This window comes from Phaethon lepturus, unplaced genomic scaffold (genome assembly GCF_000687285.1).
Source record: "Phaethon lepturus isolate BGI_N335 unplaced genomic scaffold, ASM68728v1 scaffold21008, whole genome shotgun sequence".
NCBI lineage: Eukaryota > Metazoa > Chordata > Aves > Phaethontiformes > Phaethontidae > Phaethon > Phaethon lepturus.
The window spans coordinates 10,961-29,969 of NW_010558539.1; the positions used below are offsets into that span (position 1 = coordinate 10,961).

At 37.8% G+C, this 19,009-nt stretch overlaps 1 protein-coding gene across 1 annotated transcript in view; it reads right to left on the minus strand.

Moving 5' to 3' along the window:
- Positions 1-508: 508 nt before the first annotated feature.
- Positions 509-19,009, minus strand: part of FZD6 (frizzled class receptor 6) — a 28,359-nt gene continuing 9,858 nt past the window's right edge. The window contains 5 exon segments of the mRNA XM_010293107.1: positions 509-665; positions 1,154-1,582; positions 2,847-2,995; positions 5,058-6,075; positions 8,477-8,673. Coding sequence (XP_010291409.1) covers positions 509-665; positions 1,154-1,582; positions 2,847-2,995; positions 5,058-6,075; positions 8,477-8,673 — 1,950 coding nt within the window.

The window sequence follows — 19,009 nt, forward strand, 5'->3', positions numbered from 1 at the left end:
ACAAACTACCATAAAACAGTGCTATAATTGATACATCATCACACATAATTTAGAGTATTTATAAATTTGTGGATCCCTTAAGTGATACTGCTGTTTAAGACATAGTAAAAAAAGAGAGGGAAAAATTTAATAAGTTTTGAAAAATATCAAAGATGGAGCTGTAATTTTTATGCCTTGAAAAGTAACAGTGCTTTCTAAGCATTATTTTAATGCAGTTTATTACAAAGTGTTATGTTGGGAATAGTATCTGTTTCTCTCCTCTTTTTCTTAAATTACTGCTAGTCAATCCATCCACATCCTACAGAACTTCAATTATTCCTGGATAGGGTTAAATATAGTACATTATTGCTAGCTGTCCCCACAACAAAACTTAGATTTTTTTTTTTTTAAGTGCAAAGCATGATATGTGTGTTTTTTAATAAGGCACAGATTATCAGTTATTTCCAGTGTAACACAGAATCCATATCAGTTTTATACATTGAAAATGTTCATATAAATTTTCAATCTCTCAAGGGTTTGAACTGTTTCCTGAATCCAACTCTCTTCTGGTGTCTGAAGGCGAGTAGACAAGTAGTGATACGGAAGCTGACTGTGAGACATCAGGTATTTGGGAACAGCTGCTTTGTAATGGAGGATATTCAATAAAATCATTTTTAGGAGTTATTCTGTAAGTAACGAAAAATAAAACACGGGGAGTCAATTTTAAGCACAATGCATTACACTGCAAAAAATACACTCTTAGCAATGAAATTATATTATATCTTAAGCTATAGTCTTTTCAAGAGAACACAATACAGTTCTGTATACTTTTCTAAGCTTCGTGTCACCATTGTTCTTTTTCAGTGACCTCTCAAAACAATTGCACTGCAGCCACAGGTTTCTTGAGGGTCACTGTTCAATCATATAAAAATATCCTATGAGCTAAGCTCCAGCCCTCAACATTTAAAAGGAAAAGAAGAATCCTACAAAAATATAAAATAGCCCATATGCTAAACATACATGACCATAGAAATAGCTTGTAAAAATTAAGTACTCGACAGCTACTGAGGGTTAACTGTATACTGAGAGTATACTGATTCTTCAGAGAGAAAGAAATGGAAAACTTACAAAAATAGCAGTAATACCCATAAACAAGCAAAAGATTGAACCTCACCTTCCTTCACCTACTCTCTTCATACTCTCAGCCAAGCTACTCATATCACATGTGCTATCTGCTTTGTTTCTTTTTTCCACTTGATCCACAGCCAGTTTAGAACTAGATAACATTTGATCTCCACTGTTTTCGCTTTCCTCAACTCTTCGGACCGACGTTCCACCTGCCTCTACCTCCTTCTCAGATGTCTCTGGAGAGGTTTTAATTTCTGCAACAGTTTCTTGGCTTAAGTAATCATGATTAGTGATTGCCACTGCAGACGTTCCATGATTTGTTGTGCCACCCGTACTAGTCCCCATTGACTTTGAAATGACTTTCAATCTGTGCGAAGTTGATTTGTAGTGCTTCTTTTTATGTTTAACTTTGGAATTGTGCCTCAAGAAAAATTCGCATGATTCTTGCAGCACTCTTCGACTCTCACTGATGGGACTGAAAGAAAATACAAGCACGTAAATGAATGAAGAGAAGAACCTTAGATATAATGTAATGCACCTTTGTACAGAAAAAAAGTGAAATAGCAACCAATGATGCAATCTGAGCTGGATGTTAATGAACAAAAAGAAAATAATTATATGTGAAAACAGGAGAAAAAAAAAGTCTGATCATAATGGCTCCAAAGTAATTATGTCTGTGGAACAATTAAATAAAGCAGATTTCTACATTTCTTACTTCTGCAAGTAGATCCAATGGCTTCAGTAGATTAATCATCTACAAGAGGAAAGCAGGATTAGCTCATAAGCAGCTGTATTACCAAATTAACTTTATGTAAAGTAAACCTCATTCAAGTTAAAAAAAAAAAAGGTAAGCATTACAAAATTGACTTAATTATTTTTAAATTCTTATAGCTGAAAGCAGTTAACATCTGAAACACAAGAAAAATTATACAGGAAATGGAAAAAGAGAAGAGAGGGAACGGAAGCTATAAGATCACCATCAAGGAATGTAGATGTAAAATAAAAGGAGCTTAAAGACTGCTGCCTTGGGAAATCCAAATAAATAAAAATACAGTAAAATTTACAAGTAACACAGATAATCGAAAATGAAATAATGAAGGAATAAAAGGAATGGAAAAAATGACAGCTACAAGAAAGGGAGATGACATTTGTAAGCTGTTTAAGTTCACAGATATACATTTACTGAAATTAAGTAATAAAACTGAAGTATTCTGTTTCAGAAAAAAAAAAGTAGATTAATACAATAAAAGTGATACTAAGGACAGTTCAATGAAAATTAATTTTAAAGTAAGACAAGCCTGACAGAGGGGAAAAGCAAAGGATGTTATTATTGCATAATATTAAACACTGCTAAGTACTATATGAAATGAAGTAGTCAGAACACATGAAAGGATCTAAGTTGATGGCTGAAATTATCTTCACTCATTTGACTGGAAACCAGAGATGTATTATCCAATGCTAAACACAACAATATGTCTTCTGCTCTATGAAGAGAACAGATCAGCAGAGGAAAACATTTTCTATATAGAGAATACTGTCAAAAAGTCATTGCATATGTAAAACTTCCACAGACGCCAATGGAATTTTTCTGATGCCCATATACAGCATTTAGACTCTGAAAAAGAAAGTCTCAGGACAATGTTTTGATTACCTGAGCTATATTTAAGAAACATGTCTGAAATCCAACTTATTTTGCAGTATACACCTAAAAAAAACAGGAATAAAAAAATTGTTCTTACTCTCTTTTGCGGTTTCTGTTGAAGAAATTGGCCCATTCAGAACAGGTCTTTTTACTTCCCACCCAGAAGACTGGAGATATGCCAACAATTAATGTCAGCAAGTATTTCATCAGAAACAAAAATATTTCTGGTCTTGCGAGTGCCTTTGCCTAGAAGATAACAAAGTTTAATAAATGCACTTGTTGATTTATTTTTTAAATGCAGAAAACAAATTATGTAAAACAGAGACTTTCTCCTTATGGCTGTTGTTCTTTGTTGAGGCTTGTAGAGTGGACAAATGTTAGACATGCACAGTCAAGTCGGACCTGGTTAATGTCTACAGCTGAGTACACAGAGAGGAGATTAGTCAGAAGGAAATATCTTTCTTTTAAATTGAAAGGAAAGATAATTTGGGGGGTAATAGCATTAGTAACCATGTTCTTCAGAGATAGTTTGTATGCATAAGACTTATCCCTTCAACTTAAAAGAAACAGTAAGTAGATGAGTTGGGAGTTAATCAGATTAGACAGCATCTTCAAGAAGCTGCAGGGAACTACATAATACTTTTCTGTTTACTGCAAAATTAATCCACTTATTTGCAGAACTGGATCATAGGAGCCGAGACATTTAACTCTGTAAGAGATTATTATCTTCCGCTCCCAAGCTGCAAATTTAATTTACATTACCTGTCTTATCTGCCAGTCCCATCTACAAAAGTCACTATTTTTGATGGCCAGGTAACATTAGCTACTTAAACTGAAGTTTGTTTTTATTTGGTTTTCACCTGGCCAATGTAATAAAAGTCTACAAGCTAGGTCAGGTAAGCCAAGGCCGAGCACACCACTTCAAGCTACTCCATAGTTAGCACATGCTATTTATTACAGGGACAGATCCCATTAAGTATGTCTTTGTGTAACTTTGCCTGTTGCTATTTACTCTTTCCAATATGTTAATTAAAGGCTGAGAATACATGCTCCTTCTGCCTTGTTATGCCAAGCTGTTATATATAAGCTCTACAAAACAAGTTGTTTTTTTAAAAAGCTTAAAAGCCTTGTTTTCAGCCTTGTGCATTTTGGACCATTTAGGCTGATACAGAGCTCAGTGCAAAACCCGCTGAAGACAAAGTACACTTCTTAAGAATCGTAATGGATGCAAAAATAACCAAGAAGTCTGTGAGCTGTACTACTCTCAGCTTACACTGACTTCAATACAGAGGATACAGAGGACGTTTAAGAATGTAGAACGATCAAGTCTTATCATTCCATAATGCCTGTGTTTATATTCCTCTTTTTAATGATAGTTTATTGCAGTAAAAACATAAGACAGTAAGTGCAAAGCAATGAAAGATGACACAAGACACTTGCATTTCTCTTAGTGATGCTGTCTTCTTTTATATTTGTTCTTAAAGGGAAAGAAACAAACCACAAATCACTTGCCATTGCAGGGAGTTCTATATACTTAGAAGAGGTTTAATCCATAGCGAGTACTGAACGTGGGCAGATTTACTTTAAAAGCCTTTCCAAGGAAGTATTTTTAAGAGTCAAATGTTAAAGATGAACACCTCTGCAATTTAAAGTGCTGTTGGGTTGTTTGGGTTTTTTTTTTTCTTTTTTGTTGGTTTTACGTTTGGTTGGTTTTTTTAAAAGATTTCTTCACATTACTGAAAATCAGCCTGCAAGTGACAGCTATGGTAGAAAAAATATACTGGAAATTTGTTTTGTAATTTCAAGTGGCTTATACTTCTACACTTCGAAGAAAAAAAAGATGAAAATTACTTTAAATTTATGATTATAAGCAACATTTTAAATCCAATTTAGACTCGATTTTCAAGAATCATTATTTCAGCTTCAACTGAAATCGATGCAAATTCACCTTAGGTACTTTGATACTGAGCTAAGCACCCAAATACTGGGCAACTACTTTTAGGAATAGATACTGTGAAGAATGCTCTTCCCTCCAACATAATTTGTAACATGAAGTTCAAATATTGTAAAGATTATATATTCCCTTTAGAGCTGTGAGTTTGAATTTAATTGCTGAGTGTTATCAATTTGATAAGCAAAAAATTTCAAGGCAAAAGTATGATACCACCGATTTTGACTTTAATCACTGCATGTTCTTGAACTGATTACTTAATGTGAAAATAATTTACTAACTGCACAGTAGATACGGTGACACATAAGGGTTTTTGCTAACTTTCCAGTATTATTTATAAAGAAAACTGCTACTTGCCTGATAAGGACAAGGAATATGGTACTGGTCACAGTGATCAAACACCCAAGTTGTTTCCCAGATTTTCCGGTTCACCAGTTCATAGACATAACATCCAAGAAGTGCTACAAGTGGCACCAAGTATAAACCACTAAAAACTCCAATTCGGATCATAAATTTCTTTAGCTTCTCCTGGTTTCTGCCATCATGCTGTATGACTTGACGCACATGATTTAAAGAAATAATACCAGCTAAAAGAAGAGAGAGACCGAAAAAAACACAAAGGCACAACGGCAAAAGCACAAAGTACAGAGAGGCATCCAGATCATAGAGACCCACAAAACAAACTCCACTAATATTGTCCCCTTCAACTTTGTTCATTGCAAGGAGCATAATGGTTAGAAAACCAGGTATTCCCCACGCAACTGCGTGGAACCACATGGCCTTTTGTGCAATAGCTTCACAGCTCCATTTTCTTCCTGCTGCAAGGAACCAAGTGATTGTAAGAATCACCCACCATATAGTTCCTGCCATCGTGAAAAAATACAAAACCATGAAAAGGACAGTACAGGCTTTGTTTTGGGAGCCGAGAACAACTGTTTCACCAATTTCTAACTTGTCATCTGCCTCGTTACAGGCAGTTCTGTTCCCAAGTAAAAATCCGATAAAGTACATTAGAGAGACTATGCTGTAACAAACGGAATAATATATGATGGGTCTCTCTGGGTACCTAAACCTTTTAACATCAATCAGAAAAGTCAGGAATGTGAAAAGTGTAGCACAAAGACAAAAGATTGAAACTATTCCAATGAAGCTTTTCGCAACATCCAATTCATAATTTTTGAAGTACATATTGGGACATGGGGGTGCACACTGATCAATTCCCAGAAACTTGTAGCCTTGTCCATTGGTAGTGTGTAGGTGTCGTGGACACCAAAATCCATAATCCCTTCGGGTCTGGCCTGGGGTCTTCTGAGTTCCATGTATGTCTGTGGTTACAGCAGCAGTAGCAGGAACACTCTCATCACAATCGACTAGTCTACATAAATAAACAGAAGAGGAAATATCTTAATACCCCTCACCCTCAACTATCGTTATTTCTTACAAATAAGAAAAATCTGATTCTAAGCACTGTTAAATTTTATAGATAATGCAAAATGTGCATTATGTAAAAAAAGTCAGGTGGCATTTTAAAAAACAGACTTCAAATATTTTGTGTTTAGAAGCCTATTCAAACACAGCTATTTAATTGTTATTTGCCTGTTGTTTCATTGGTTATGCAACACTACTCAAGTTGCAATTGTTCTTTCAGACTTTTAAATTCTACTAAACTCTTACATATGTACATTAAAATATTTCCAGCAGTTGTGTTTTTAAAATCTGGATAACAATAGACTGTTGGAGACAACAAACAATCTTGTCAAAATGCAAGCTTCAACCAAGAAACAAAGAAAGAAGGCTGATGGTACCTATTAACTGATGACTAGTATATGACTATTATTGTAACTTTTTGTTACAGTGATATTTCATTGTCAACAACAATAAAACTACCTAACTGAAAAGGGCAAAACAAAAAAATTATCACTATTTTAGCAATGTTCATTTAAAAATTTCTCAGGAGGCAGTTTCTCAAGGGTTGCACACATTGGACAAAACATGGGTGGTTAGTGGTTACATAGTATTAGCAGTGTTGGACATATCTTCAAGCTAAATTATGTGAGTATAACTCATAAGTATAACTCAAATAGGTTAGCATTTACTCAAAACAGGATTAATATCTACATGCATTCCAAGTTTAAGCACATATTTAAAAAGAACAAGTTTTGCATTCTAGCTTTTAAAGTAAGATTCTGTTATCTCAAACCATTCTTTGTCAACCCCTATTGTAACAGTCTCTCAATGTCAGTTTGTAAGCTCTGCTTGAGCTAAAAAAACCCTTCAGTTCTTTCTCTGCATTATCATGCTGCCCAAATAAATCCAGACTAATTAGTAAGAAAACTGATTCTGCAGCAGATTCTTTCATTAACCACAGGCCAGACCAGTATGCACGGGAACAGTGTGAACTTTATTCACCCACGTCTTCATAGGCATTATGTACGTCTGTAAGAATACAAGGGTGTAAATCTCAGGACTCTGGTTACTGCCCATCCTCACGCCAGCTCCTCTTCCCTGGGCTCCAGCAGGAGGGTGTCTGCTGTTGTAAGAACACCCTGCATTACAGGGACTTCTCTGTATCGGCTGTTGGGCAGACATCATTTCAGATACAAACAGAGCAGGTTCATTTTCAGTAAATGCTAGCAGTAATAGACTAGAATAGGTAAATGTAATTTGATTTAAAATGTCATTTGAAAGATCTGTTGAATAACTGGATTCACTTGTAATTTTCCTAATTTTTCAAAACAATTCTTGAAGGCATTTGCTGCACTGAGTGGCACTACTGTTGCATACATAGCAGCTCACACTAGATGGGAAGTTTTCTTTGTTTTTGCTTTCTCATTTTAAAACCCCACAACTTCAATTTTTCTGCAGAACTAAGGGAAATGGCATTAATGCCATCTGTCACATTCACTCCAATATGCATTTCTACCAGAGATCATGGCACAGGAGTACTGTCCCAGCTCTCCCTCAGCCTTATCACAGATTAGCAACTGCATAGGGGTTAGAAAAATGATTCGAGTTTCCACTCTCTGCTCCTTTCCTGTACTTCCTGCCCTGACGTATGTTTAAAAAAACCCATCTGGCCTTAATCATTTATAAATATCTGCAGTTGAAGGTCAGCATCTCAAGAAGACTAAACTGGAATGTTTTCAGTGGTTTTCGTGTAATATATATACACTCATGTATTAACTGTCCTCTCTGGAACAGACACATGAACATCTTTGAGAAAAAGGTGAAATTTTTAAAAAAGAGACTTTTGGCAGGCAGTATAGGGAAAGAAACACAAGATTGAATTTGCACATTTAAGCAGTTTGGAGTAAGATAAGGCTTCTACTATTTAATGCTCTGTGACCATTCAAATATAGAATATTTTATATTTCATTATTTTATGAACAATTATTTATAAAACCCCCATGAAGAAAGTATGATCATCCCTAGTTTAGAAAGCAGAAATCAAAGCAAAATGTATGTTGTGACACTGAATATTTTAAATTTCACAGAACTTATAGCAAAAAGCTTCTTTTTGCAGGGATCTGAATACTGAAAAGAACTGCTGCAGAACTCAGTTGCAAAAAAAGTCATAAGCAGGAAATGCAGGTGATCATTTGAATAATTAAAAAGTTTAATAAAAAAATAGTCCTCTGCATAAGCACTATAGGGTCACCAGTGACGAGGAAGCAACAGCAAGGTGGTATCTAACATTCTGCCTCAGATTTTCAAGTTAGTCTAGGTCAAATATGAAAATATCATGCCCACCACCTTCAACATAAAGAATACCCCACCTGGTACATTCCAGCTCTTCAGGCCATGTGATTCCAAAAGTGTCCATCAACTGCTTACAGTCAGAATACACTTTCTCACAGAGGCTTCGACAAGGGTGAATCACGTGAACTTGCTCCAGGCAGGCAGGGACAAAGGCTTTGCAGAGAAATGTGTGGACGTCTGGTGAACAGTGAAGATTCATAAGTGTAAGAAAAGGCTACGAGGAAGAAAAAGGCTTTGGTTAGTAATTTTAAAAAGAGATTTAAGGCATCAAAACTAACTTTCATCACTATGGCTCACATTTGTTCCCCTGTAGGTTTGAAAAAGTTACTAGAAAATAGAAAAGCTCCAATAGCACTTCTAGCCCAGCTCCTGCCCCAGGATCTTGGCCAATTTGTAACTGTTGAAACCTGATTTTTCTTATTTGACAGTAATAGAAATCTGAAAGGTGTTATGGAAGCCCAGGATTTAAAAAAAAAAAAAGGGGGGGGGGGGAGATAAAACATTAAGTTCCTACATTCACCAGTCAGCTTCTCAATAAATGCCCTGAGCTTTTTCAAGGTAATCTGTCCCTGTAGTTCCTGTTAAATTACATTTTCAGCCCCAAGTGGTGTGTTGCACTCATCGTCTTCTCTCATGCTAGAGAGAATTGGGGTTTTTTTGATTAATGAGGTCCAAATATCATTATTCCTCCATTTTGAAACACAGCATTTCGAAATCTCAACATGACTGAGAATTTCTCTACCTTTATTACCAAGCACCAGGCAGTGAAACAACTGATGACTTCTTACTAGAGTTCATAGAATTAAATGGTAATGCAACTCTCCCCCCAATTCATTCAACCCATTATTTACAGTCAGACAGGCTTTTAAGGAAAAACCCAACCTTCTTTCTCTATATTTTATCAACTTTACCAACAGGGAAAATTATTTTAGCCGAAATACTACCTTATGTGCAAACTTCAGACAAACCAGAAGTTGTCAGTCATTTTTGCAACTGCTGCATCACTATAAGGGCAGCTTGTTGAAGGAAGCAAGCGATGACACACTAACAGCATCGCCAGCTGCGCTCCTGTACTTCTGTACGGCTGGTGGGGCGTGCGCGTGTCGAAAGGTTCTCGAAGAAGAACCAGAATAGCAACCCTTATTTTTGTCAGCTTTTAAGCATCCCAAACATATATACACCCATGCCCCAAGAGCAAGTCTTACTACTGAGCATGCGGTTTAAAAGGAACGACACTGATAAATAAATCTTCCCCTTCAGAATGGAATACCTACAAATCCTCAAGGGACCTTTGTAATAAACACAGTAACGTGTATGGAGGAGGGGAAATGGAGAAGATAAGGCAGAGCAAGAATAACAGAAAAACATTTTATGAAAAACCAAAAAAAAAGTTGGCACCATCCTTGGGAGCACTCTGGCTGTGTGCTGCATCTGCAGATGCCATTACAGCAGGCGCACAGAAGTCTGGTCCCTCCTCTGGATGTCTGTCTGCAGCTGCCTTCGCAGGAACCCAAGACTTCAGTATTTTATGACAAGGAGAAACGTATAGCTCTGGTATAATGTAATCTAGTTCCAGGAGTTGGATTATTTCCTAAATACTACATGGCCTCAAATGAAAAAAAAAAAAATAGTCATGAGTTAACGGTAATTAAATTAAATTTCCTTTGCACAATGATGATGCTTGTTTTCTTTCCAATTAGATTTTATTTGCTCCAGTGTTTAATTTATGTTAGCTCTGTTCTTCCTGGCACTTAGGATAAAAAAAAAAATAATAGCCTGAGTAGTCATACACAGCTCCTACAGAAATTGAGTTTACTTTTGAAATTAAGTCTTGTAGAAATTGTCTTGATTGTTATGAATTCTTCCTTTTTGTCACCCACAGTTCATCTCAGTTGATAAAAAATAATTTTCTAGAGCAAGTTTTGCGGTGCCAGTCAAGAACTTTTGCAGACTTAAGTAAAACAGCAATATTTTCTCTAGAAAGTAAGAATTAAAAAAAACCCAAAAAAACAGTATTCATATCTACGAAACCAACTTTATCTACAGAGATATTTTACTAGCTATTTTGATTAGCAACTATCGATTTTTAAATAGCATTTTCCAACATCGCCAATAAGGCTAGATATCATAAGCTTGCTCCCTTGATACAGAAAATTTGTATGAAGAATGAGATGTCTGGTGAAGAAAGTCAGGACATAACCCAACCTTTACCATTCTAACAGAGTTTCTGTTATATAAAAATAGTTAAAAGCTAAACTATCACAAGAATCACTACACAACAATATATTAGAGGCAGATAATGACAAGTGAAAATAAAATGTCTGCATGAGTTTTACTACAGCATGTCAACGGCTAAATACTGTCATTTAAATAATGTATTTAAATACAAAATTATCTTAACAGATAAATGCAAAAATGTAAAATTGTAGAAAGCAAGCCATGCTGAGCCTGTACTGTAATCGGAGTAGAAATCCAAGGACTTGGGTTCCAAGAGTAACTGTTCTTACAATATTTCTTTCAGCTTGCTAAAAATAATTACCTTTTGACACCTGAAAGTACAAGCACAAGTTAAGGGCAGGAAGTTTGATATTCTGGAAACACAAGCAGACCTTCCAAGTCAGACCAAAGGTGCATTTAGCTGGCCACCCCATTCTCACCACAGCTGCTAGCAAAGGGGGTATAACAAGACAAGCTGACATCCCTCCCAGTTTCCTACCACCAACAGTTTAGGAAACCAGCTCAGGTTATAACACCGCTGCTGTGTTGAAAAGACACCGACAGACCTCCTTTCTTCCTAGAATGAGTCTAGTCCCTTTTTCAATCATTCATGATTATACCCTTTGTAAAACACTACAGCAGTAAGTTATATTGCATAATTTAACCAGGCACTGCTGAGAAAATACTGCATTTGTTTACTGTAACTCCTGGTTCTGCAACTGAGTTTGTGTTTTGACAAACAGCTAACAGACTACTCTCTACTATTTCCATGTCATTTTGCCATCCTGCTATCATCTACATATTATATTTATATGTCAGCATAATAATGTTTTAAATTTTTATTTCTATTCCTTTCATAATATACTTTGCCTTCTATCTGCTTTGACTACATTTGAACACTGACCTCACATTTCCACAGTGACAACAAAGACTCTTTTCTGAATGACAGTAACTAATATAATACTGTGCCCACCTACTTGTATGAATAGCGTGGGTTATTTTTCCCCATATCCATTACTCTGCATTTACCATTCCTAAATCTCACCTATGATTTTATTGTCCAATTGCATCTATCACAAGACCTTTCTGCAACTCTGTAGTTGATTTTGTTTTATCAGCAAACCTCTTCTAGGTGATTTAGTAATTAGCTGTGTATCAGAGGTTTCAGTATAGATAACTAAGGGGAACGACCCTAGTCGTTCATTTGGTATAGGATAAAACTATCAGCTAATGATTTAATATTCTCCATTGTGAAAAAACCTTTATTTATTCCTTTTACTTCTTGTTCTTTAGGGAGGCATTGGAAAAGAAAGTCCCCGTTGAGTTACCAGAATACTTCCTTTAAAAATATAGGTTATGACCATGTCAAAGCCTTGTTGAAAATTAAAGTATAATATACTGTCTGAATCACCCCTTTCAACAAATGTATAGAGTCCATCAAAAAACTCCAATAGATTTTACAGGCAATGAGTTACCTCAAACAAAAAACCTTTATAAAATGTAAAACTTTGCCTCAAGCACACACAAATGGGATTTGTGAAATACAGATTTATTTTCAGAAACCGCCTTCTTTTCCCGTTTAAGAACGGCAAAAGCGGTAGTGAATTGCACCTAGAACTCCGTTAACGATTATGTATCTTTAAATGTGGGCTTCACTTCCAGCTAGTCAATTTTGAAACATTTCATTATAGAAAATAATAGGTCTGCATTTCCTGACGGACCGTAAAAGCAATTCTTACCAAAACCAAAGTATTTGCTCCTCCAGCTGCATGGTGTGTAAGCAAAAAGTGTACAGCTGAGATTACAAGCTCACTAACAGTAAGAACACGTCCTTGAAGCAACTGGTTATCTGGACCACGGGTGTCCAAACCACCAACCATTTTTTACTCAAGTGGTAAGCTGGTTAACCTGCATGCATACACATGCTGATGTCTTGAACATCCAAGTCTGAGATCAAACTCAGAATCTAGTACCATCACCCCCTCCTCTTCAGGAAGTTCAGGATCTGCAGGTGGCACAATCACACAAAACAGGCTCTTCCAGGAAACCAAGGCCCTTGGCATTTCTACCATTAGCAACCACTGCCCTGTCACATGAAGGACAGAGATGAAAACTTGCAGATTCAGTGATAGCAGTGCTAAAAATAGAGTGAAACCAGACCCTCTTAAAACCAAGAATGGAGCCTCAAAAAGCCAACAGAAGTCCTAAAATATAAATTCTCATCTCCCTGCCAATGGGAAACAAAACCCAGTAAATATGAGGGAAACTAGAATACACTAACAATCTACCAAAAAACCCTCCAACAAACTAATCACAATTGTAAAGCTGAAGATGAGGTAGTCTGTAACAAGGAGAAGCACTGCCTCGGGCAATAGCACTGAAGAACTGAGAGCTGTGAAATGCAAATTTCCCATTGCATTGTTAGTGCAGAGTATGACATGGGCATGTGCCCTGTACAGAAACCTCCCAATGCAAAACGGTCTGAACTAAACCCTGGGAACCATACACATATCCACTGTGGGCTGTAAATACAGCCAAACAATCAGAGGAATACAGCATCACTCGCCAGCAAGAGGAATATCCTCTACACCGAACAGAACACCAACGCTTTGCTTAGTAAATACTAGATTCTTTACAAAGTATGTCTATGTTATATTTTATCCAGAGGCAAAAAGCCAGACCACCTCAGAAATCCAGTTATGGTGTGGTCCTACAAACAATAACACAACTGAGATGAGTGAAAACAAATGGTGCAGAGTACAGAATAAACGGCTAGATGCAAACACGCTCTTAAACATGCTTTGCCAAAAAGTAAATTGCAACCTAGAACTGTATGCGAATTTCGTGCTCAGCATGCTTCTCTTACACATGCTTAGTGGGCTTACAAGTCCAAGACACAACAAGAAACAAGCTCATTATTCCAGGCAGACAGTGCAGATGCTCTGCCCTACCTCATCTCATTTTATCCTAGAAAAAACTATTACCAGAGATGATCAGATGTCTCTAGGGTTGGGATGTACGATAAATACTAACATATATCAAAATGAGTAAGTGAAGATGTTCTCCTGTACACTGCTGATTAACTTCACAGAAATACTTAAATAATATAGAAAACAGTGGATCAAAATATTGAGGTCTTTGTTCCAATGACCTATGGTTGACCTTGATTGTAAGAGACAGGAAGTACCTTGAATTGTGAAGATACAGAGGATAAGAGCCTTTGTTCAGCCACTGGAGCCAGTTATTTAAGACTGTAACAACCCACTCTCCTAAACACTGAGGTTTAGCTACTAAATTAAAACATTCAGCTTAGTTAAACTAGTTAACATTGAAGTTAACGTAAGTTAAACGATGAGAGACACCAGCTGTCTCACTGTTAAGCAATGGTACCCATTTCATGATTTGATACGAATCTTGTGACCTAAAGCAATAACATTACTTACAACTTTGTCAGTTACATAACTGTGTATTTCAATTGTGGAAGCAAACACAGGCTTAAATCCCAATTTCTACAATCATACTACACTATGTACCCCAGATTCCTATCTATATTAAATACACACATTGTTATTCATTAAACTATTTACCTGCTTTACAGGAAATAACACCTCACCTTAGCAATTAATAAATAATTATTAATAATTTACAGCACCAAACTCAAACACAACTACTGTCCAGTAAGTGTCATTATATAATTCAAGTACAACCTCAAAACCTAAACACAACGTATTCTACATATCCACTTTCATATGTGATACGTAGGAAGTACGGCCACTGTCAACCATGGTGTATATAAATGGTCTCAAAAGAACAAGCAGTAATTACTCTTTATACTCAGAGCTACGCTAACAATTAATCTTCATGGTATCTTTAGCCACTTTTATAATGATAATCTGTTTCAATTAAAAACAGTGAAACAAGTATGGCATGGTTGATTTAATCCTACACTATTGTTTCAATAGAGCTATTCTCAACTGGATGCGAACGAGATTAGCATCATAGCCAGAGAGATTAATGCTTTCATGCAATTCCCAGATGGGCTGACGAGCGTGGTAATTTGCTCATGGCCACAGTGAATCAGCTGCCAAGAAACTCTGACTCCTAATTCATGCACAATTAATTAAGTCACGACAAATAAATGTCCTAACACATGAAACTAAATGAAGAATGACATTTTCAAGATTGATTAGATTCAAAGCAATGTTGAGAAAAGACTAGGTTCTTCCAACTGGATGCTATACTGATGGATTTAGATCAAAGGCAAGTTAAAGACACTTAAGTTGGTATGTAAGGATTTAGAAACTACTTTGCAGGAGGCGAAGGCTGTTTAAGTGTCAGTGTCTTGTTGCTACATGTCTGCTTAAAGTTGCTACTTCAACAGCAGAGCTGCAAAACAGAAATGCGGGTGCAGCTTATGAACATGAGTGCAATGTCAACCATCCTTTGAACTACCAATGAAGATGGTATGAACTAATTTGATATTGATTTTGGGGGGGCCCCAAATACTCAGTGTCACTACCTGAGCTGTGGGTAATAATCAACTATTGCTGCCAGCAGCAAATATCAGTTATAATCTGTATTTTCTAACCTCAGTCAAAGTTATATGGGTAGCTCCTCTAAGACAAAAGTTTTTCAGAACTAAAATTCACTGATAGAAATAAAATATTTTACATATGAATATATATAGATTTAATATGCATCATTAGTGCATGCTAATTTGACAGAGGTAAAAGAAAACCATTGAAATCACATGAATTTGACTCATTAAAATAAGATGCTTTTAAACAAAGCAGCATTACTTTCTACAGTTTTCAAAATAGAATTAAGGCAAATATAATCATTTAAAAGCTTGTCAGACATTTTAAAAATATAATCAGTCTAGTGTTTACAGAGATAAGAATTAAATCTTTTGTCAGAGTAGAAACCAGGTTACCCCAGTAGTTTAAAAGACACAGGTAGTTTAAGGTTTCCTGCTCAAGGACAATCTAGACTTCAAGGAGCTGAGGGGAAAACAAAAAGAAAAAAAAAAAGAAAAATGTAGTAAACAAGCAAATGGACCAAACAATGCTGCAATGGAAGATGTTTGCAAAGATATGAGCTTTCACCTTTCTCCTTCAGCTGAACAGCAAAGGTAATGCATGCACTTGGACTTCCAAAGGCAACAAGTTACTTTAGGGCTCTGAACAAAGCGTGAGGACAGCTTAGCTTGCAAGAGGAGCTGATCAACTGAACTGCTCCCAGTAGTCTGCTCCTCCCACAGCCATACAGGTGTGGGAGCTGCCGGCCAGTCAGCACCTGAAGCATCGTCATTTAGAAGGCAAAGTCAGGCAGCAGCTGATCTTAAAAATGCTGTGCTGTAAACTCCAGCGGCTCAGGGACTGACAGGCCACGAGCCAGATCCGCGTGCAGTGCAGACCCCGGGGGGCCAGACCTTCATCACCCACCTCAAACTAACCTAGCCAGGCATCAGTGTTCAGATCACAGGCCGTGCAGCTGCTCAATGAGCTCAATTACTATGATCTAAATATTCGATATGTTTGCAACAAAATCACAAGTACATTCGCAAACTCTTCACCATCATTCACCCCTACACCTATATATGCAATATACTTTAATTAATACACATTCAGTTGTGAACCTTCATACTAGTTGTTCAAAGTTGATGGGACTATTAATGAGAAATCCAGCCAAGACAAGGACAAGGCACATGGGGGAAGGTTTTCACAGGTCAGTAGGGCAGTAAGGCCCTCACTCTAAAAAAGGCAAAACAAAAACCAAAAAACCACTCTACCACCACACTGGGCACTAAACTTGCCATTGCCAGTATACAGAGACACATACACAAAAAGATAAAGCAGGCTATTCTGCTTTTTACTTCTATGGGCTCTGTTTTGCATTAACTAGCAACTACAGAATTTCCTTCCGTAGTAAAACAACTTAGTACCATGTTTCCCTTTAAGTACTTCTTAAGTACAAAATAAAAATACATATATCCCTATATTTAACTATAACAAAGGTTAGAAATAGAAACAGGAATATTACATCTCACTAAGAAGTTATTCTGAAACAAACTAAAGTACAAGTATTCCAAAATACAATACTTTCCAAAATAGCTTAACAAAATTCACTGCATTTTGTGGTTTTAACCTAAATTATAGCTTGACCTAAATTACAGATATTCCAGCCTCTGCAATTTACAGCCCAAAACAAACATAAGAAAGTTTTCCCAAGCATTATAGAACTGAACCATTTATACAAAGCTTTCAATTATATATGGTTTTATCTCCATGTATACTATACAATATTTGTCTGTCTTTTATGCTTTAAGTCAACTGAAGGAAAGTATACGGTAGGCCCTCAAACATCTGAAGTCCAGACAGAGCTTCATTACATCTGGACTGTGCTAACAGGAGAACATCAAAATAATCTTAAATCCTTCATGTATCTGCCACATATCACAGGATTCAATGGATTTATTACTGAACTTTTTGTGTAGAATACAATTTAGAAAATTAGCAGTAATACTGTTAATAGACTGCCTGTTATCTGTAGAAAAGCTCCTCATTTGAAGGGAATTCCAGCAGAAGTCATTATTGCTCTGGTTCCAAAAGTCAGACCAGATTCATGTTTCCCCATCTTGGGGAGTGTGGACATGCACTTGAGCAGAACAGCACCACCCAAGTCACCATAGTAACCCTGCACCACGCTTTCCTCCTTGCCTACTTCACGCATAACCTAAATCAGGATAATGTCAGTCATGACAGGATTTGGTCTTCTCAAGCAACCTTCTGTTAGTCTTCTGCAACACCAAGTAAAGCAATCAAGAGCCAGATCCACAAAAGGGACTGCCTACTGCAACAGAAACTTGTGATGCCTAACTTCCAGGTACTTCACACAGTTCTTGAAAGCAGTTTCCCTATCCGATGACCACACAGAGAGGCACCCAAGAACAACATCCACAGAATTCAGGAAGCAGAGAAAATGCTCAAGGGGAGCAGGAATCAAATTGTACGTATCTCCAAAAGTTAGGCAACCAACGCCAAGCTCCGAGGCAGCATTTATGCCACAGACTACTTCTCAGAGTGCTCCGGGATCCATGTTCAGACCATGAACAGTCCACTTGCCAGTCCATAAAATAAAAATTTAAGCCGTCGTAAAAAAAAAAGCTTCTGTCAATAGCTCAGTGACACATATGCTCATGGGAGAGAAACTGGGGATCCTGAGCATTTATGCATTTTAAATAAGGTGATACAGGATCAACAGAGAAAAGCACAAAAGCCAGAAAAGCCATACAATCTGCAGTCAGAGATTTACTTCACTGCCAACTCAGCCTGCAAGGGACAACCAGTCAGTCCTCTTCCCACAAGATACTCAATCCCCCTTTTTTAAACCCAAGCCATGCTAACACTAAGAGAACACCAAGAGCATTCAATGCTCTTTACCATGACAGAGTTACCAGCATAGCAAGAAAGCCAGTTCTATGGCTGCAAATGCATCTGAACCAGCTCTGCATTGACCAGCACCAGCCCAGCCAGGTGCCATTTCTACATGGCTGCTGATCCTGCTCTGAGTCCACCCAGAAACACAGTTATAAGGCACAAAGGATTTGGCTTAAAGCTGACCCCCTTAGACCTGAGGAAGCTCTGCAAGGAGCCACAAGTTGCCTGCATCAAGTTTTCCACTCTTTGCAGACCTGGGCTGGCCCTGCTATTGGTTAGGTGGGGGCAGAGATACCATGTTCTATTGGGTTTGCATGGCAAGGGTTTGGTAGCAGGGCAGCTGCAGGGGTGGCTTCTGTGAGAAGCTGCTAGAAGCTTCCCCCATGTCTGATAGAGCCAATGCTATCTGGCTCCAAGACAGACCCGCTGCTGGCCAAGGCCGAGCCCATCAGCAACAGTGGTCATGCCTCTGGGATAACAGAATTAAGAAGGGGGTGGGGGAAAAAGGCAACAGCAACCACAGCCAAAGAGAGGAGCGAGAATATGTGAGAGAAACAACTCTGCAGACACTCAGGTCAGTGCAGAAGGAGGGGCAGGAGGGCTCCCGGTGCTGGAGTAGAGATTGCCCTGCAGCCCCTGGGGAAGACCATGGTGAGGCCGGCTGTGCCCCTGCAGCCATGGAGTGGAGCATATCTCCACCTGTAGCGTGAGAAGGACCCCACGCTGGAGCAGGGGCATGTCCAAAGGAGGCTGTGACCTCGTGGGAAGCCCATGCTGGAGCAGGCTCCTGGCAGGGCCTGTGGCCCCATGAGGAGAGGAGCCCAGGCTGCAGCAAGTTTGCTGGCAGGACTTGTGACGCCGTGGGGGGCACAGGCTGGAGCAGCCCGTTCCTGA